The 21,642-nt window shown below is 45.1% G+C and overlaps 1 protein-coding gene across 1 annotated transcript in view; it reads right to left on the bottom strand.

Annotated features, from left to right (window-relative positions):
• The window catches only part of LOC144699628 (protein shisa-6-like), a 560,335-nt gene that overhangs the window by 6,256 nt on the left and 532,437 nt on the right, over positions 1-21,642 (bottom strand). The window contains exon 7 of the mRNA XM_078570705.1: positions 14,269-14,281. Within this exon, the coding sequence (XP_078426831.1) occupies positions 14,269-14,281 (13 nt within the window). The remainder of the gene's footprint in view (positions 1-14,268; positions 14,282-21,642) is intronic.

Here is a 21,642-nt window from a genome sequence, read left to right as displayed (position 1 = left end):
ACAGTCAGGCTGAGAGTGGGAGCTGTTGGTTGCATTGTACGTCGTGTGGTTGCCAACCTTGATTGTGTCTATTCCTGGAGATTTTATCACATGACCTCCAGCCTCCAACTGTCCCCCCCCTCCATGATCTTCTCATTGGTTGGCCAATATGTCCACCCTCCTTGTGCCCACCCTTCCCAGGCTAATCAGCAAGTTAAATGACCCTTCCAACCCAATTGGATGATTCTTGTCTGTCAGTCAAACATTTTTCCTCCATCTCCAATAATGTTATGACTATTAAGCAGGACTGTTGAATGAACATTAAAATACACTTTATTTTTATGTGCCCCTATGATTTACTCTTGCATTTGCTCACAGCATCTCCAATTCTGAGCAATCTTGCAATGGTTTTCTTGTGAATATGCTACAAGAAAAAGGAACTGCTGCCCTCAAACCATGGTTAAGCTGCAGATCTAGGTTTTGTTTTGCTAAATTTCTCTCTGGTTGTGGAATAGCAGTAACATTTTACCAAAATTATACAAACATGCCTCCAGAATTTTGAACAGCTACATTTCTAAATCAAAATCCAAAGATGAATGATGTACTTTGGGAGGTAGGTATGACAACACATTCTCTGACATGAGCTCTTTGCCTTTCCTTGAGAAAATATAGCTATGTTCTAAATTTCACAAAGGCACCCCTTCATTCTAACTATTGAATAATGAAGCTAAACAACACCTCCTTAAGAAAACCTTGCGAAATACCAGCCAGTCGCAAATCCAATTGGCATCAATGGCCCTTAATATTGAGAATTGCAAATGGCGTAGCCCTAATCCAGAATTGTTACACTATGAACATAAGAAAATGACAGGGGCTAAAATACTCTCAAACCTGTCCCACGCCATGATGGCTGGGAGGTCTTGGAGAAAATGTTGCTGGCATTAACATGTTGTGCCACCTCTCACCATTTGTGTTTCCAATTTGGTGTGGTCCCTGTTGATATTCTTTGGCAGTGAGGATCTCATTTCTACTGTGAATTTCCTCCTTAATGATCTCCGCAGCCACATCTTCAAATGGCAGGGCCTGGCTAGGAATTTTTCCTGAAGACATGATTTCAGGAATGGGGGATTTTAGTTGCAAGGTTAGGCTGGAAAAGCTGGGGTTGTTCTCCTTGGAGTGAAAGGCAAGATTTGATAGCGGTGTACAAGATTATGACAGACTTAGAGGAGGTAGAGAAAGAAAGCCTGTTCCCATTAGCTGATGGTACAAGGATAGGGGACACAGTCTTGGGTAAGAGATTCAGGGGGAATATGTGAAAGAACTTTTTTGTGCAGTGAATGGCAATGACCTGGAGCTCACTGCCTATGAAGGTGGTGGAAGTAGAGATGATCAATGATTTCAAAAGGAAATTGGGTGGACACTTAAGGAAATAAACTTGCATGCCCACAGGGATCAAGTGGGAGAATGGGATTGACTTTATTGCCCCACGGAGAGCGCGCAGAGGCTTGATATGCCGAATGGCTCCTTCTGTGCCATAAATACCAAAGGGGAGGCGATGGCGCAGTGGTTTTGTTACTGGACTAGTAATCCAGAGACCCAGGGTAATGCTCTGGGGACCTGGGTTTGGAATCCTGCCATGGCAGATGGTGGAATTTGAATTCAATAAAAATCTAGAATTAAAAGTTTAATGATGACCATGAAATAAATGTTGTAAAAACCCATCTGGTTTACTAATATCCTTTGGGGAAGGAAATCTGTTGTCCTCACCTGGTCTGGCCTACATGTGACTCCAGACCCATAGCAATGTGCTTGACTCTTAAATGCCCTCTGAAATGGCCAAGCATGCCACTCGGTTGTACCAAATTGCTACAAAGCCACAAAAAAAGAATGAATCCAGATGGACCACCCGGCATCAACCTAGAAACCAGAAATGACCCTGCAAAGTTCTACTTACTAACATCTGGGGGCAAAATTGGGAGAGCTGTCTCACAGACTAGTCAAGCAACAGCCTAACATAGTCATCCTCATAGAGTCAGCTTACATATAATGTCCCAGAGACCACCATCGCCATCCCTGGGTATGTCCTGTTCCACCAGCAGGACAGACCCAGGAGAGGTGACAGCCCAGTGGTATAAAGTGGGGAGGGGGTTGCCCTGGGAGTCCTCAACATTGACTCCAGACTCCATGAAGTCTCATGGCATCAGGTCAAACATGGGCAAGAAAACTTCCTGCTGATGACCATGTACCGCCCTCCCTCAGCTGATGAATCAGTGCTCCTTCATGTTAAACACCACTTGGAGGAAGGAAAGGTGCAGAATGTACTCTGGGCGGGCACTTCAATGTCCATCACCAAGAGTGACTCGGTAGCATCCCTACTGACTGAGTTGGCCGAGTCCTGGAGGACATAGCTGCTAGATTGGGTCTGTGGCAGGTGGTGAGGAAACCAACAAGAGGCAAAAACATACTTGACTTCATCCTCACCAACCTGCCTGCCGCAGATCCATCTGTCCACGACAGTGTTGGTAGGAGTGACCACCGCACAGTCATTGAGGAGATGAAGTCCCGCCTTCACTTTGAGGATACCCTCCATCGTGTTGTGTGGCACTACCACCATGCTAAATGCGATAGATTTTGAAGAGATCTAGCAACTCATGATTGAGCACCCATGAGGCACTGTGGGCCATCAGCAGCAGCTGAATTGTACTCGAACACAATCTGTAACCTCATGGTCCGGCATATTCCCCACTCTACCATTATCATCAAGCCAGGGAATCAACCCTGGTTCAATGAAGTATGCAGGAGGGCATGCCAGGAGCAGCACCAGGCATACCTAAAAATGAGGTGTCAACCTGGTGAAGATATAACACAGGACTACTTGCATGTCAAACAGCATAAGCAGCAAGTGATAGACAGAGCTAAGCGATCCCACAACCAACGGATCAGGTTTAAGCCCTGCAGTCCTGCTACATCGTCGTGAATGGTGATAGATAATTGAAAAACTCATTGGAGGAGGACGCGGCACTAATATCCCCATCCTCAATGATGGGGGAGCCCAGCACATCAGTGCAAAAGATGAGGCTGAAGCATTTGCTACAATCTTCAGCCAGAAGTGCCGAGTGGATGATTCATCTCGGCCTCCTCTGGAGGTCCCCACATCACAGATGCCAATTCGATTCACTCCATGTGATATGGAGAAACGGTTGACGGTACTGACACTGCAAAGGCTATGGGCTCTGACAATATTTCAGCAATTGTACTGAGAACTTGTGCCCTGGAACTTGGCATGCCTCTAGCCAAGCTACAGCACTGGCATCTACCCGGCTATGTGGAAAATTGCCCAGTTATGTCCTATACACAAAAAGCCGGACAAATCCAACCCGACCAATTGCCACCCCATCAGTCTACTCTCGATCACCACTAAAGTGATGGAAGGGGTCATGAACAGTGCTCTCAAGCGGCACTTGCTTAGCAATGGCCTGTGGGTGTACCCAAGCTACATGGACTGCAGCGGTTCAAGAAGGCAGCTCACCACCACCTTCTCAAGGGGAACTGGTGGTGGGCAATATATGCTGGCCCAGCCAGCGGAGCCCCCATCCCGTGAATCAATGAAAACAAGTGACTCTAGGGCTCTATGACCAGACACTAGCTACCACCTCCCCATCTCCCCTGCCTCTCCCCCAACCCTGCAACCATGTAATCTCCTGGGAGAGGCAAAAGCACCTAGGGCAGAATTCTCCGGTCGGCGAGTGGGAGTGGCGCCCGCTCGCTGACACGTAACATGACGCACGGTGACGTCGGGCAGGTGTCCTGACATCACCGCACGTCATTTAGATTGTCAGTTCGCCAGACGTGCAGCTGAGTCGGGTGTGCGCCCGTCGAACTGTTAAAGCCCTATTAAGGCCATTTAAATAGTAATTAATTTAATTAGCTGAGCTGCATGTCCAACCTTAAGGGCAGGCGAAGAGCCCAGGCGGCCTTCGCATTTTTCATGAAACTTCATCCACAGGCGGGATGAGGTTTCACGAAATGTTTTAAAATCTAATAAAAACTTTAACATTACTTCTTTGACATGTCCCAGCTCATGTGACAGTGTCACATAAGGGGACATGTTTTAAAAGGTTTTTTTTGCCTTTATTTAAATTAACACCTGTCAAACTAATCTGCCTCAGGGAGATCTCTGCGCTCTTACGCGCGCACGTGTGAAAGAGCGCAGGGAACGACTCCGGCAATTCCTCCCGCCCGTACAGGAAACGCATAGCGTTTCCGGGCGAGCGTCATGCTGGACGAACCTTAATTGGCCCGCCCGCGTAAAATGGTGGCACGTCCCCGATCAGGGGCGCCGATCGGGTTTGTGCCCGCCCCCGCACAATCCCCCCCGACGGGAGGAGAACTTTTCCCCTAAGGAAGATCCCAGGGCCAATAAGGGAAGAGATACAATGGAAAATTACTCCCTTACCTCCCCCCCAGCCCAGCCGGGTCAATTAAACTAGTCCAGGTGATCATATGGAAAACACAAATGTGTTCCCCTTTTTATTTATTTTGATGACCACTCCCATCAGTTCAGAACTAAGTTCTACCTGAACCATGCACCTCAAACATACATGCCAACATCAGTCTTGTAGCTGCTTTCTTTCCCCAGAGCGTGGTTCATGTTAATTGATTTTGAAATCTTCTTTAAGACAACCCCCTAGTCAAAGTTTCAAAATATTCTCCCAGCTATTAAAAAAAGAAATTAAAAGAAATAAAATTGTAAGTGCAGTGATAACCGCTGTTTGAGCTTGGTCAGGGGAATTGATGGCATCAGAGCTGATTAAAAAACTGAGACAATGGCCTTGGGTGGAAACGTCCCAGATTTGCACAAAGTGCGGTAGTGGACTCAGCCGCAATGGTGGTTTTCACGCCATATCGCCCCAAACCCGCCATGCATTCCCGGGAAGCATGTTGTTTCCATGGTGGGCAGGCTCTCATTCGCCTGCCACACCGTCACCTCACCGCATCATCACGCCAAGCACCACAGTTAAAGTACAGCCGTGCTCAGTGCTTCCAGCCCAGGACTGCAGCAAAGAAGACACGGCCCCGAAACGCAGGAAGACTGCAGCCCCCATGCCTTTTGGATGCCGTGGAGGCCCCGCTGTGCTGTCCTATACCCAACGCTCTGGCCACAGCAGGGGCTGCAACATGACCACTCAGGCTTGGTAGGTGATGGCGACAGTGGTCAGTGCCAAAGCTGCACAGAAGAGGTTGGCCATCCAATGCAGATAGAGGATGAATGATCTCAACCACGCAGACAGGGTATGGCAACCATCTCATCACTCTAATCTCACACACTCAAGCCCATCACATATTCACTGGCATCTCACTCCCTGCCAGCTCAAAGGACATCACCACCCATTCTCACACACATACCCTCACATGTCCATCTGGCCTCATCTGCTCTGGAGATGCCTCCTCAGCCCTCACCATCTTGAAGCCACTTGCACAGATCAACCTGTGCCCCCACACACACCCTATGGGATACCCTCCTTCCCCAGTATAGCTCTCATCCTGCAGCCTCTTCCCTTGCCTGAGGCCATTAGTCCCCCTTCCCCAAACAAGACCTCGTCCTGCAGCTGTTAAAAAGCCACCCACATATGGCTGACCTGGTAGGTAGAGACCTACCTGTGAGCCCCCACTAATAGTGATGTGGTGCTGTCTGTGAAGCCTGGCACTGATGACTGCGAGTGCTGCCCGAAGCAAGATAGGCAAACAAACCATGAAGTCCCGAGTGAAATGCAGCCCGGCAAGTGCCCGCCTTATATATGCTGTTGTGAAACACGTTGGCGTGTTTACCACCAGCGTGGGCAGGTGATCCAGCGTAGGGGGGATGAGTCCATCAGGCTGACCTCAATGATATGCTGATGTATTACAATGAGGTTCCTGATGTTCGATGAGCTGCCATTGGTGGGTGGAGCGGACGATGACAAACTGGTTTCACTACATTGTGAAAATGATTTTTGGCCTTCCCACCATATTGTCCGCTCGTACCACCGAACATGCCCGACACTGGCAGGCACGGAAAATCCCGGCCCTAGATTTTGCTCCTAAGTCGGGTAGTGAGATTCGGGAAATTTCCTGGCTTGCTACATCCACTTGGTAAAAAGTGACCCAAATGGCAGGATCTTTGTTCTGGGAGGGTTGGTGCAGGATGTAGTGGGGCCCGTTGCCCCCAGACGCAGATTGGAGGCAGCCACGGAGGCTACTGAGTGTCGAGATGGGCTGATTAAAGACCTGCCTTGATTCTCTGGGACTTCATTCCAGTTGTTTTCTTAAATATTAGGTCCTCCAGCCCTCACCCCTCAAACCCCCTCACCTCCCCACCCATTCCTGTGTCCATCCACGCCACCCCATGACCCCGCCACCCACCCCCCAATCCACCCCCATGGCCCTTTACAGCCTCTATGCTAATTTAGTGCCAATTTATGACCCTACTGACCACCCTTTGCCCTTACACCCACCATGTCAACTCACCCAGTATCCACCATTGGCAGACCTCAGGAACCATGCTGAGATTAAATAAAACAAAGTTCTAAATGTCTATCACAGCCTTCACTATATTATAAAACTCCCATCCATAAAAGCCCAATCCCCTCAAGTATGTAATCCCTTAATAAAACAAACAGACTTGTATTCACAACCCCACATCAAAGACAGCAAATCCTTTAATAATCTTTGAACTTTCAAAGTATGAACTTGGAACCTCACCCCCAGCTTCCACCCCTACCACTGTGACAATGATAGGTTGTGGAAAGCAGCCAAGTAATAATAATGGTACAATGATGACACTTAGGATTATGTCAACAAACAGCTTTTGAAACTACTAGAACAGATACCTTTTCAACTCTCAGACAAAGGCAGGCAGTTTTTTTTAAAGGGCTGGCCATTTAAATAACTTGACAGCCTGACAGTGCTACAGGTCTTGTCTACCCTTCAAGAGCATTTATGGCTTCTCTAAGTATTTGTAACTCCCTCACTGCTGGAAAAGGTTCTTGCTCCAGCAAAAATGGGATCTCAGTCCAATTGATCTCTGAGTTCAAATGGCCCTGCTGAATTTGGGACTCCCACATGTGGAAATCACATCCTGCTGCCCATCTCCTCTGGTGAAAATAGGATCTGTTGGAAATGGGGATGGGATGTCCAGATCTGGGTCATCGCACCCGCCATTTTGCAAGGTCATCAGGGTCTCCACGACTCCATGAAAAAACAGGCCATTCAATCAAAGTGCAGGAACTGGTAATTGGTTAAGGGCAGACCTGACAAACAGGAGCTATCATGGCTTAAACCACACTCCAGAAATTCAAGATTTAACCTGGCGTTGCCTCAAAGGCTGTGTGAATTGTATGTTAAAGGGGAGGCACCAGTTATTGATATATGTTTAATATAAAGAAGGCTTCAATAAATACAATTATATGATGTGCAGGATGGCAAGGAAGGGCTTGACCTTTTCTTTAAAGGCTAAATAGGAAAAGCACAAATGTGCATATGAATGTACGCACTTACACATTTATTCGAGTACTCACATATTCATGCATATAATCAACACATACAATCATTAATACAGCAGAATATTCATGTTTGAATATTAAGCATTACTAGTTGACTGTCTTCCTATCAAAGCTTGACTCCTGTCCAGCAAATTAAAATGCCCTTGTGGTGTACTAGCTGAGTTAACAGATAACAGAGTAAACTTTAAAGAGCCAGACACTTACAGATAGGGTCTGCACATTCCAGAGGACAATTAATAATAAGCTTGTAAGACAGAGATGGATACTGAGGAGATTAAAGCTGCTGTGTAAACTGCTATAGTGTCATGTCAGCTTGATGGGGTAATGAACAATAGTGGTATTTGTACATGCAGCTCAAGGTAGCCAAGTAGTATACAGGTAGCATCTGCTTGTTCCAAAAATGAGAGCTCTCAGGATAGTGGAAAGTCCATGCTTTCCTTAGCAGTAGCCCACAAAGGTACAAGTCTGACCATCGTGAACTTTGTAGAGGAAATTGGTTGTATTAATTGCTTGTCAGTTAATGTAATATTATTTAAGAGTAATTCTCTTATTAGTCAATGTATATTAAAGCTTATTGTTTAAAACCACTCAGGGCTAAATCACACCGAAGTTATAATAATTGCAGGAATAACAAAATATTTGTTGCAACCACAAAATCTGCTTATGATTCACATATACAACCTATGGATTTTGCCCTCCTCCCCTGAAGTTGTCTAATAATGAGGCCTAGTTCCACCTGACCCTAGTACTGTTGGTACCTCACCAAAGAGGGTATTACTTATGCATGAATCTAGGCAATGGTGATGAATGGCAGAGAAACATAGTCATACGGACTTGAAACGTTAAATCTGTTTCTCTCCCCACAGATACTGCCAGGTCCCAGCATTTTCTGCTTTTATTTCAGATTTCCAGCATCTGCAGTATTTTGATTTTATGATGATGAATGGCATCCCATCTATATTATTATCAACATTTTTTGTGAAATTTCCCACTGAACAAGCATTGACTGAACAATATTGATGCTTTTTCCATAATAAGCTGTATATACCGTCCACTAATACCTTCTGTCACTCATCAGGGCACAACAATGTGGTGTAGTCATGTGCTACCATTCATGCTTTGTGATGTATCTGGTATGAATCCACCCCCCATAGAGACAATTATATACCTTATTAGAAGATGGCTATGGGCTGGACACGACTGTTTCATTCCAATTTTTTTTACACTTTTGCTTGTCATGAAATTTTCTGCAGTGGTAGGTAGTGCATCACAGTTCATACAAGGAGCCCAGGTTGCTGTGGAAACATACACTTTTACATGCATGTTGTAGCTATGGATTGTGACGGTAGAGGCTCCAACATCCTTTCCATCACACAGCTGACCAGGAATCTCTCTCATTCTTACCACTTGCCATTGGCATGTGTTAGGAGGATTTGCAGGTTAACATGCATCGTGAATGCACCTTCCTTCAACGTCAAGTCCTAGTATGGGGTTTGAATCCAGAGTTCCTTGCCCTGAGGCAGGAACTCTACCCACTGCGCCACAAGATTTTCCCTTTTTTTTTTGTTGCAAATCTCTGAATACATGCCAACCGGTAAACAGAGCTGTGAGTAACTATCCACAGTTTCCATGTCTCCTGCTTGAAATCATGCACAGATTGTGTGCATTTCCATGGCAGGCGAATGTCGCAGTATGCACTAATTAGATATTTTTGCTACAGCAGCATGTGAACTCAAATATAATTCATTCACTTAATCACCACACCTGTACAGTGTAATTGTAATAGTATTTGCGGAAAGGCAACACATTGTTATCTCTCTAGGAATCCATTTCCAAATACGGAGCTCGCAAGAGGTAATTCACAATGAAGGATGTGGTACAGCAGGCGTCTAATTGCGAAGCGATCATGAGGACCACTTCAGTTAGCAGGCCTGGTTACCAGGTTTCAATTCCAAATAAGCAAACATAAAGGAAAGGATGTGTTGTGGCCTAATAGACACTTTTCCCTGTTCCTGGGCATTCTTAATATCTTAAGCTACACTGGGAAGGAATTTTCCATCAACCAGAATGTTCAAAGGAATCATTGTTTTGATTTTCCCACTTTTGGGAGCCATGCCTTCACAAGGTCTAGGCCCAAAGCTCTGGAATTCTCTTCTGAAAACTCTCCCCCTTTAAAAGCCGATTAAACCTTACCTCTTTGGCTCCTGCTCTCATGTCTTCTTCTTCGGTTTGGCATCAGTTACTAATTTAAAGGCTTCATTGTTAAGAGTGTGAGCTTTTATAAGATAGTTATGTTTTAAACTGTCACTTTGAATTCCAGGTATAAAAAGGAGCATTTGACCTTCTGCTAGTCCTGCCTGGTGATGAGCCGATGTGACCTGGTAACCGGGGGAACAGGGGACCCAGGTAAAGTGCTATTGAAAGCCACGTGCCAGGTTTAATACCTGAGAACGAAGGACAGAGCAGTTGGCTTTGCCATCGGTAGACTTACAGACTCTCAGGCAGTCTGGTTTAAAAAATAACACTGAACGTCTATAGGAGAGAGGGAGACAGTCCTGGAGAAAGAGACAGGGACAGCAGCTGTTGTAGCCAGTAGAGGGAAAAGGGCTGTTTCTCTGTTGGCTACCAGATGGAATGTCAGTGCAAGGACAGTTTCTGGTTGAACAGACGCATGCTGTGAAAATTTAAAGACACTGGAAGATTTGTTATTGTATGGCCAGGAGAAGGAATCACCAGAGTGGGCTTCACTTTTAGACATCAGTTTGGGGATTCTCGGAAGGCTGTGGGAAATGACTTTTGACTTACAACTCAGTGAAATGAGGAGAAGTGAGCCATTGGAAGCTGGGAGTAATTTTGGACCGGTTCCTGTAAAGGCTGCAATTCTGCAGAGAGAGTGCTATAATGCATAAATGCAGCATAGGGTTTTTGATATGTTAAAACATTAATAAGGGATGTCTTTTCTGTAGTTTAGTCATATGTACTTTTAGTTTGTTTGTTACAGTAAAAGTCTTAAAATTTGAAATCTTGTCATGTGATCCTTTGAGTTGGTCATGGGGAATTCAAATCTCTTTAAATGTTATCGGTCTCTACAGGGATCATAACACCAAGTTATTGGTTTCTCACATGGCAAGTTCTCAATCCTAACTGGATCATCATGAGAAAGTGAACACACCCCTGGGAGGGAAAATGTGCTGCCAAATCACCATAGGGTGATTTCACATATCGTTATTTTCAGGTAGCATAGGTAGTTGGTGGTATAGTGCTAATGTCACGAAACTAGTAACCCAGGCTAATGCTTTGGAGACGGAAGTTCAAATCCCATTATGGCAGCTGGTGAAATTTAAATTCATTTAACAATTCTGGAATGTAAATCTAGTCTCAGTAATGGTGACTATGAAACCACCAGATTATCTTAAAATCCTATCTGGTTCACTAATGTCTTTTAGAGAAGGAAATCTGCCATCCTTGCCTGGTCTGGCCTACATGTGACTCCAGACCCACAGCAATGTGGCTGACTTGTAGCTGCCCTCTGAAATGGTTAAGCAAGACACTCAGTTCAAGGGCAAATAGGGACAGGCCTTATATGCTGGTACTGCTGGTGACAACTCCATCCCACGAAAGAATAAAGAAAAAGGCTTTTCTCACTTTTTCGTTCAATCTGCAGGTTTTAAGGCTGCATTTTTAGTTGACTGACCCACCAGATTGGGAGGGGAATCCAATAGGTGTGGGAAACCTGGAAGTCTGTGGGTGATTGGTTCCTCGCCATGATTGACAGGTTGGCTTCCAGTCAAATCAGTCGTGAAGGCCACAGAGCCAGGTAAATCCATGCCTGTGGGGAGGAGGGTTGACTGGGGGGGGAGAGAAAGGGCGGACGATTGACGATGGTGGTGGGGGGGGCGGGGGTCGATCAAGTGGCCTCCCATTGAGGCCTTGAGGTGGAAGGTTGCTGGGCTGGTGGGAGGGTGGTCGTGGAACAAGGAAGCTCCTCAGGCAGGCCCCTAAATCCAGGAGGTAGGTGCAAAGGAATTACAGAATAATTTCCTGCTTCGTATTAAAAGAGCTGTTCATTCAGTTGTTGAAAATATACATTGCTCATTCAAATCTGGTGTCATTACCACAGTGAAAAACCTCAGGAAGTAACAGCTGAGGTAAATATTCACCCTCCCACATCACATGGACATACCAGCTCATTTTAACCATGAATTACAACTAAATAGGATTTGAATCAATGGATAATGCTGACTAATCTTTGTTTAAAAGATCTTCTATCTCCCATCAGCATCAATTTATATTGCCAAATAATTGCTACATTTATTGCCAAAACATCATTTCCATCCGTGAAATTATTTCTGCCACATGTTTACATAGTTTACATTGAATTGGAAACCTTTTCTCCACAGCTATTCTGAGGTAGCCTACCCTATCAAGACTATAAGACCATAAGACATAGGAGCAGAAATTAGGCCATTCGGCCCATCGAGTCTGCTCCGCCATTCAATCATGACTGATAAGTTTCTCAACCCCATTCTCCCGCCTTCTCCCCGTAACCTTTGATCCCCTTACCAATCAAGAACCTATCTATCTCGGTCTTAAATACACTCAATGACCTGGCCTCCACAGCCTTCTGTGGCAATGAATTCCATAGATTCACCACTCTCTATCAAAACCTTTCATAATCTTTAAGACCGCTATCAGTTCACCAAGCCGCCTTCTCTTTTTTAGAGAAAAGGCCTCAGCCAGTTCAATCTTTCTGAATCGGTATAAATTTTCAGTTCCAATATAATCATTGTAAAACTACTTTGCAGAGCTTTCAATGTCTCTGTATCCTTTATATAATATGGCGGTCAGGACTGTGTATGGTACTCCAAGTGTGTCTGAACAAAGGTTCCATAGAGGCTCAACATAACTTCTCTGCTTTTCAATTCTATCCTTATAGGTATAACCTCAGTGCTTTGCTTCTTGGCATGGGCTTATTAACATGGCCTTAAAATGTCTGTACTTTTGATGCTTTGTGTATCCATACTCTGAGGTCTCATTGCTCTTCTACCCATTTAGAACCTTAATTGTTTTCCAAGAAGTGCAACCTTCTTATTCTTCCTTCAAAAATCCTATGTGAAGCATTTATACCAAAGAGGTGTAATTAATATTAATATATCTTGTTCTCATGATGACTCACTACAGAAGCCTCCACAAGTGCACATTTCCATCATTACCTCACACCCACTTGACTGATGGAGAAGTGTCTAATGAAAGAAATACAGATTTCCTAGTTTGTAAAAATGACCTTTGAAACATAAATTTATACATTAGATTCAATGGGGTTAATTTTCACTCGGGGAATGGGTGGAAAACTGATAGCTGTGGATTGACCAATCGCTTCACACCCCGACTGATTAGAGAGGAAAACTGGATGGCATGTGTAATGGACATATGATCCACAACAAACAATTTTCTATCTGAAAACCATGATGAAAGTTATCTCAATCACATTTTTTCTGATTTTTTTTTTCTTTTCACATCAGCTTTTCTCAAACAATCTTCCTGCGGTCTTACGAATGAAGTGAGCACTTTTTTGTGAATCTGCCATTACGTTTGGGTCCCCCCCATTTGTCAATCGACACTCTCTCAGTAACATATTTGTTACTCAGGCCTACAGGCTTGAATAATCTATGGCCTTGGTTTTCCACCTTTCCTTCTGTTGGGATGCAGGTCAGGAAGAGTGCACCGTCTGACATCTCCTACATTTCCACAATCAGGCCATTTGTTTAGGTCCAATATTTTCCTGGTGGTGGTCCACTCCATGACCTGCACCCAAAATTGGGGTGGAAACTGAGATGGTGCTATAGGCTTGGGAGGCCTGCAGCACCAGAAATGGCTGCTAGCGATGGGGATCATCCAGTCAAAGATCAATTGGAAACCTGCATCAAGGGTTTCACTCAGCTTTTGAGTCATCCCAGACCATGTTGCCTGTCTTTACTGAACTCATCAATTTAAGAGGCGGTGGGGTGAGTTGGAGGGGTTGAGGGGTGGGGAGGGGGGGTGTTGGAGAGAGCTTTGGGCACCGCAAATGGTACTGTCAAGGAATGTACTGCAAATTCTGATGCAAACTAAAACAGCTGGAGTCCTACATTGTGGGATCTGTCCTCTTTTCCTCTCCTTTGTGCCTGGAAACCGAGTATCCCCCCTCCCCCGCCAAATCCTCTGCAGATACATGAAGAACTAGCATGAATTACACATCCATGAACCTTTAATTTGAAATCACTGCACAGTCACTCACTTTAATGTATTCTTTTCAAGCACCTTAAAGCAATGATATTATTTACCTTCTCTTCCTACAATCAACAGAATTTTATAATATAGACGTGGAGTGGGTATAGAGGGGATTCGTTAGAAAGGTGACAGGGAGGAGGGACCTCAGTTACGCTAAGAGACTAAAGGCGCTTGGATTGTTTTCCTCAGGGCAGTGCTGCTTAATAGGAGATTTAATAAAGATTTTGGAGAAACTGTTACCACTGGCAGGGGGGTTGATGATCAGAGGACTCAGATTTAAATAAATCGGCAAAGGAACCATGGGGAGAGGATTGTTTTTTATGCAACAATTTGTTATGATCTGGAGTGCACTGCCAGTAAGGTTGAATGTTGCAGGTTCAGTTGTACCTTGCAAGAACATTGAGAAGGAGAGATTCATAGAACTGTGGAGCAAGAGCAGAGAATGCGACTAATTGGACAGCCCTTTCAAAGAGTCAACAGGGCATGATGGGCTGAATCGCCTCCTTCTGTGCTGAATGATTCTATGAGACTTTGTGTCAACTAACTGCCACTTCTTTATTTATTGAGTTTCCTCCCCTACTGTTCCCAACCTTAGTGATGTCCTGCATTGCAGCCCTTGACTCTTCACCCAGCTTTCTCATTAAAATCAAAAGCAACAATTGTACCACTGTTTTAATTGCAAGTAAGAGGATTTAATCATTTTGAGAGGTCTCCCACAATTTCAGAATGATATGCAGCTTCTCTTCGGGTCATTTCAAGCACAAAAGGTGAATTAGTTCAAAAGTAAAACTGCGACCAAAGAACTAAAATACTTTAAAACTCCTGTCCAAAACTGACATGATATTGAAAATGGCAATGATGGTCAGCAAAGGACTCTATTGTAAACTTCAAATATTAATAGTCCATCTGGGTGAAGGAGAATTCTACATTGCCTGCTTTTTAACTGAGTGATTTGGTGTTAATCAAACTGTCTGGTGGACATTTAATTAGTTGTCTTTACAACGTGATGCCACATTAAGCAATTCACAGTGTGCCTGCATAATGACTAATATAACAAATTCTAAAATAAAGGTTTCCGATGATAGTGCTTCAGTGTGTATGAAAACCCCCATTTGTATTAATGGGGTTTGTTTATTCAACTCTAACCATAATTCAGCTGTTAAAAAAAAGCTAATTCCACCAGCATTTCTTTTCTGTTTGTAGTGGTATAAAATTGCTCAATTTTTGTCCTAATAATTCCTGCCTTCCATTTCCGGTGGCTGGGAAGGTTGACACTGTCTCAGGTGGACGTGGAATATTTGAAGGAAAAACTGGAAAGTTATCCTGGCCAAGATTCACTCCTTAATCAGCATCACCAGAACAGATTATCTGATCATTATCACGATGCTGTTTGTGGAATCTTGCTATGCGCAAATTGGCCGTCACACTTACTACATTACAACAATAACCGCTTCAAAAGTACTTCATTAGCTATAAAGTGCTTTGGGATGTCCCGTGGTTGTGACAGGGGCTATAGAAATGCATGTTTTTATTTTCTTATATGAATGCAAGGTGTTGTTGGAATGCAGAGCATGCATGAGGAATTGAAATTGCTCTGTGTGCTGCTTTGAGTTCATGCCAATTATTGCGTGCAATGTTTTAAAACCTATTTATTTTGAAACTGAACATGATTGGAGTTCAGTCCCAAGTATTTTGATTGCTTATAAATGGCAGCCAACATTCAGCAATGAACAATTCTGTTGCTCCAGAATCCACCCTGTTATATTTGTGAATCAGCAGTGGAAAAACACCGTAGGATTCTCATCTGCACAAAAAATGTCTTGCAACATGAGATTTGAAATAGAAGGTACATTGAAACCATAAATAATGTACATCATCGTAGATTTCATATCACAGCCAGTTCATGCTCAGTGAATAAACCAGCTTTTATGCATTTTATTCACTTTGCTAAACTGGAATTCACGCTGAGATACTAATAAGCATTTCCATTGCAGAAGTTCTTGCAAATATTTTTAACAGCTTTAAAAGGTTTTACAAAATGTAAAGCACATTACAATGTTCCTGAATTTTACCCTTGGCAGGCGCGCGTGATCAGAGGACCCACGAGCGGTCAGGAATCCTGACCGTGATTTCACGCTGGCTGGCTCTGGCTAATTAAGGCCCAGTCGGTGTGAAACTCATCCTCCCAATGGTGGGGAAGGGGTGGGCCAGAGTGAGGGCCTATCAGCCACTGGGTCCAATGGCGATTCAGCAGCAGGTTTAAAAACAGCACAGGCAGCTCCCTTGAAGGCTGCCAGGGAAGAATGTCTCTGTGGTGTTCTGAAGGCTGAAACTATGGCCTCAAGTGCAGCCGGAGATGCCGGGCGGGAGGGCAGGTTGTGTGGGCACTCCCCCCCTCACACCGTGCCTCGCGGTCCTCCTGGAGGATGTGGCCGCCAGTCTTCCCAGAGATGGAAGGAGGAGGCCACCACGCCTGACAAAAAGAGCTTGTGAGGAGATGGCAGCCCAGGTCAGCAGCCATAACATTGTGCGGCACACATGGGTGCAGTGCTGCAAAAGATTTAACAGCCTGCTGCACTCGGGATGTCCATTAGGCGGCAGGTGCTGGATGTCCAGCAGGATGTGCAGGAGGACCTGGTGGAGATCCATGAGGGCATACGTGCCATGGTCTCTGTTATGAAGGAGCATAAGCACTGGTTTGATCCTCATGGCCGAGCACACTGCCTCCTCCATTGAGGGAGTGGCGACTCTCTTAGAGAGGCAGTTCCAGGAACAGAATCAGGGATTCCTGGGGTTGCACTCAGGCCTGCAAACCCTCACACAGGCACTGAGCTCAGGTGGTCAGTGTCTGTGTGGGAGATGGATGAGGCACCCAGTATCCCAGCTAGGTGCCCGTCCATCAATGGTGAGCAGGGGGGTCCAGAGCGATCTCACGATGGCACACGAGCTGCTTGTCGTCTCTGCATGCTTCTCTCAGGGCACTCTGAATGATGGTAGCAGCTCCTCTGCCCCTCTGCCAGTGACCGTGGCACCTGATGAGGCTGCGGCGACTGGGGAGATGCCAGCTGTGGCACTGGCCATTCCCTCCCAGGCGGGGCCAGCACAGGCTCCACGGGCCAGAGGACGAGCGCCAAGGTCATCAAGGCCAACAGGACAGCAGAGTCAGCAGCTGTCTCCAATGCTGGTGCCAGCGAGGGGGGAGCGCCAAGGGGTAGCACTTGCAAACGTAAGTTTACGGCACCATGAGCACAGGAGGGACTGGTCATGGGTTATCTTCTGTTCTGTAACATTCTATGTTTACGGTTATGTTAACGTTTATGTTTACTGGTCTGGGAATGAAGACTAGTTAATTTATTTGCATTGTCAAAATGAGATAAGTTTTGGTTTTGTCGTAATGGCCTGAGTTTGCGTCATCTTTTTATTCTTTTGGCACAGAGTATGCCAGTGTGTAATGCTGGACATGAGTAGCTCTAAACTTTATTGCAGAGGCATTGAGTGGACTTTGGGTTCAAATGAAAGGGTCATTTCGGGCATCCGGGATGGAGGCGGCAGCCTTGGCATGAGGTGGAAGTGGATCTTTGGCAGCCCAGCTGAAGGAGCGTTGGATAAAGGTGATCCTGGTGTCCCTGCCTCCCTGAAGGATACAGAAATCTGCCTCCACGCCCTCAGTGTTGTCCTCACCGTGCTCCTCTCCTGACTCACAACTGGATTCATCCTCTGTAGTCTGTGGAGGTGCGTCAACGTCCTCTTCCTCCAGTGGGTCCCCCCTTGCCAGTGCCGGATTGTGCCAAAATGTGGTCTGCCCACCTGCCCGTGTGACGAGTGCGAAATCACATGGGCAACGTAAAATTGGCTTCAATTGGGTTTTTAATGGCCTTAAGTGGCCTTTTAATTGATGGCGGGTGTGGCTCCGACACCCACGTGTGCCCACCGACCTGACGATTGCGCACTTGCAGGATGATGTCGGGATGCTCACCCAATGTCTTCTCGCACTATTTTACGCCCAATCAGGTTGGGCGCATAAAATTCTGCCCCGTGTGTGATTCAGCTTCTATTCCCTTAAGAGCATTCACTTTACAGTTATTCATTTAAACAGGTTGGCAAAGTAGGTGAACATCACACAAAGTTAGTAGAATCCATAATTAAGGACAGAATCACTGGGCGCTTGGACAAACACGATAAGAGAGAGCCAGCATGGATTTGTAAGGAAAATCTAATTTCTAATGAAGTTGGTTGACATTTTTGAGCAGAGTAAATGACATGGTAGATAAGGAGTATCTGTGGATGTTATGGATGTCCAGGAGGCATTCAGTAAGGTTCCACCTACTGGACAGTTGCAGTTGGAAACAACTTATTGACATGGGTAGATAGATAATTAGCCATAGTCCATGAAGGCCCAAAGGCATCTCTCTCCATTAGAGAGAGAAAATTGGTTATAAAGCTTGATGGGCACCACTTCACATCGTGTGTGGAGCAAGGTGAGGAGACAGGCCTCCATGAACTATCACAATCTGTACGAGGTTTGAGCTGGCGCTGTTGGCATTAATCTGCACCACACTCTGCCACCTAGCCAACTGAGCTAACCAACCCTCACTAATGACGTGAGTAGGGAATTGTTTAAGAGGTTGTTTAACTCAGTTCCTCGGTTTTCATAAAAACTGATTGTATTTGTTAGACCTGAGTGTATGATTTAGAAAACTGGCATAATGTCTTCGTGAGGCTATTTTGTAACATTATTTGAAAATGAGCTTTAATGTCTATTCATTAAGTGTTGGTACAGCAACTCAGTTAAACTGACAGTAACTTCTGGTGTTCATACATACACATTTATAAGTGGAAATCTAAAAGCTGCTGTCAGTTATTCCCTACTCCTCTACAGGTTGAGCTATTGAAAACCTTGAAGATAAAAATCAATTGGAAATCACTGAATTGATGTGAACTTCCACTTTCTATGCAATTATTTTCACTGTAAAAACCCTTGAAAATGTTATGCCTTATTTAATGAGGTGAAACTGCATTTTTAATTGTGTACTAAGTCATAATTACTGCTTAAAAACTTCTCCGTTTCGGTTAAAAATCTATTAAAAGTTTGTTTATAATATTTCAGCTTCTACCTCAATCCCATGTGTATGTCTCAATTTTTATTTTTCTGTCTATAAAATTGTTTCAGCTCATTGTTTTTTATGTCTTGGTTTGTTGTCTGTGAGAATTCTTTAATGAGATTGGCTGCTTTTTTAGCCTGCTCGATGATATCACCATTGCCGAATGCCAGAGATTCCCTGTTATTGACACTGGAATGAAATTGGCATTGGGAAAGGTGAAATCCAGACCACGGAGATGCATCGTGTTGTGTTATCACTATGTTAAATGGGATAGATTCAGAACAAATCAAACAGTCCAACTGGGCATCCATGAGGTGCTGTGGGCCATCAGCATTAGTAGAATTGTATTTAACCACATTAACTACCTCATGGCCCACTCTACCATTACCATCGAGCCAGGGGATCAACCCTGGTTCAATGAAGAGTGCAGGAGGGCATGCCAGGAGCAGTACCAGGCAAAGCTAAAAATGAGGTGTGATCCCGGCGAAGCTAAAACATAAGACTACATGCATGCTAAACAGTGGAAATATCAGGCAATAGACAGAGCTAAGTGATGATCCCCCAACCAATGGACCAAAGCTCTGCAGTCCTGCCACATCTAGCCATGAATGGTGGTGGGCAATTGAACAACTTATTGGAGGAGCAGGTTTCACAAATATCCCCATCCTCAATGATGGGGGAGCACAGCACATCAGTGGAAAAGACAAAGCTAAAGCATTTTGCAACTATCTCCAGCCAGAAGTGGCAAGTGGATGCCAAAGAGCTCAACCTTCTCCCAAGGTTCCCAGCGTTACAAATGCCAGGCTTCAACCAATTGACTCACTCAACATAATAGCAAGAAACAGCTGAAGGCACTAGATACAGCAAAGGGTAAACAGCCTTGCAAACATCCCAGCTGTAGTAGTGAAGACAAGACAATGTGAAAAATTGCCCAGGTATATCTTGTCTACAAATCCAGTCTAATCCCCCCCCATCAGTCTACTCTTGATCATCAGCAAAGTGATGGAAGGAGTCAGTGACAGTGCTATCAAATGGCACTTACGCAGCAATGAACTGCTGACTGATGCTCATTTTGGGTTCCATCAAGGCCACTCAGCTCCTGGCCTCATTCGAGCCTTGGTCCAAAAATGGAGTTGAACTCAAGAGGTGAGGTGAGTTGGTAAAAATGTGGGATTTGACCAGTGTGCCATCAGGGAGCCCTAGCAAAATTGAAGTCAAATGGACTCCAATAGTGATTGGAGTTATACCTAACACAAGGGGAGATGGTTATGTTTGTTGGAAGCCAATCATCTCAACTCTAGGACATCACTGCAAGAGTTGCTCAGGGTAGTGTGCTGGGTCCACTCATTTCTGTTGCTTTATCAATGACCTTCCCTCCATCATAAAGTCAACAGTGTGGATGTTCATTGATGATTGCATAATGTTCAGCACCATTCATGACTTCTCAGATACTGAAGCACTCCATGTCCATATGCAACAACATCTGTTCAACATTCAGACTCAGGCTAATAAGTGGGAAGTAACAACTGTGCCACACAAGTGTCAGACAATGACCTTCTCCAACAAGAGAGAATCTACTCACCTCCTCTTGACATTCAATGGCATTACCATCATTGAATCCCTTACTACCACCATTCCAGGATTGCCCAGTAACAACTGGAATAGTCATATAAATACTGCAGCTACATGAACAGGTCAGAGGTTGGGAACTCACCTCCTGACTCCCCAAAGCCTAACCACCATCTAAAAGGCATAAGTCAGGAGTGCAATGGAATACTCTCCACTTGCCTGGATGAGCGCAGCTCCAACAACACCCAAGAAGCTCACCATCTTTTCAGGACAAAGCAGCTTGTTCAGCATCCCATCCATCAACTTGAACATCCACTCCCTCTAGCATGGGTGCACAGTTGAAGCAATGTGTACCACATAAAAGATGCATTGCACCAAGACTCCTTCGACAGCAACTTACAAACCTGCCATCCCTACCACTTAGAAGGACAAGGGCAGCAGTTGTGTGGGGACACCACCACCTTAATGATCTACTCCAAGTCATACACCATACCGACTTGGAATTATTTCATCGTTCCTACCTCTTGCTGGGTCAACACCCTTCCTAACTGCACTGTAAGTGTACCTGCACCACATGGGCTGTGGTAGTTCAAGAAGGTGGCTCACCACCACCTTCTCAAGGGCAATTAGGGATGGGTAACAAATGAAAGCTTAGCCAGCAATGCTCACCTTCCATGAAAGCCCTAGAAAAAAAAATCATTAGATCTTCATGGACAGCTTTCTTCATTGTCAGAAGCGAGTGCTGTCAGTTCACCATGGTTATAAAGTAAGGGTCAAAGACCCCAAGGCTGGAATTTTACATCACCCCTCAGAATGGGATAGCAGGTGTAAAATTGGGCACCATGCCAGTGGTGCCATGCCCATTGCTTGCCCACCTCTGCCCTTTTGGCTTGTGGGTAGCTTACACATGGCATGGGAGTAGTGGGTGGCCTATCCATCTGTGAGTCAATTGAGGCCTTTAAGTGGCCATTTATGGATTCTTAAGGGCCTTGTCCCATTGCCCATGGTGGAGTAGGCCCACACCACGTCTCAAGACCACCCAGCAGGAACCGTCGGCCTAGTGGACAACATAGGTGGGGAAGAAGCCTCCCGGTTGGGAACTCTTGTTCCCATCAGAGGTCATCCCCAAGGTGAAAACTCCCGCCTGCATTCCCTTACCCCCCCACACCCTTGCCTATGCT

This window comes from Cetorhinus maximus, chromosome 24 (genome assembly GCF_964194155.1).
Source record: "Cetorhinus maximus chromosome 24, sCetMax3.hap1.1, whole genome shotgun sequence".
Taxonomy (NCBI): Eukaryota; Metazoa; Chordata; class Chondrichthyes; order Lamniformes; family Cetorhinidae; genus Cetorhinus; species Cetorhinus maximus.
The sequence above is the reverse complement of the archived record's forward strand: the minus strand, read 5'-3'. Positions and strand labels throughout refer to the sequence as shown.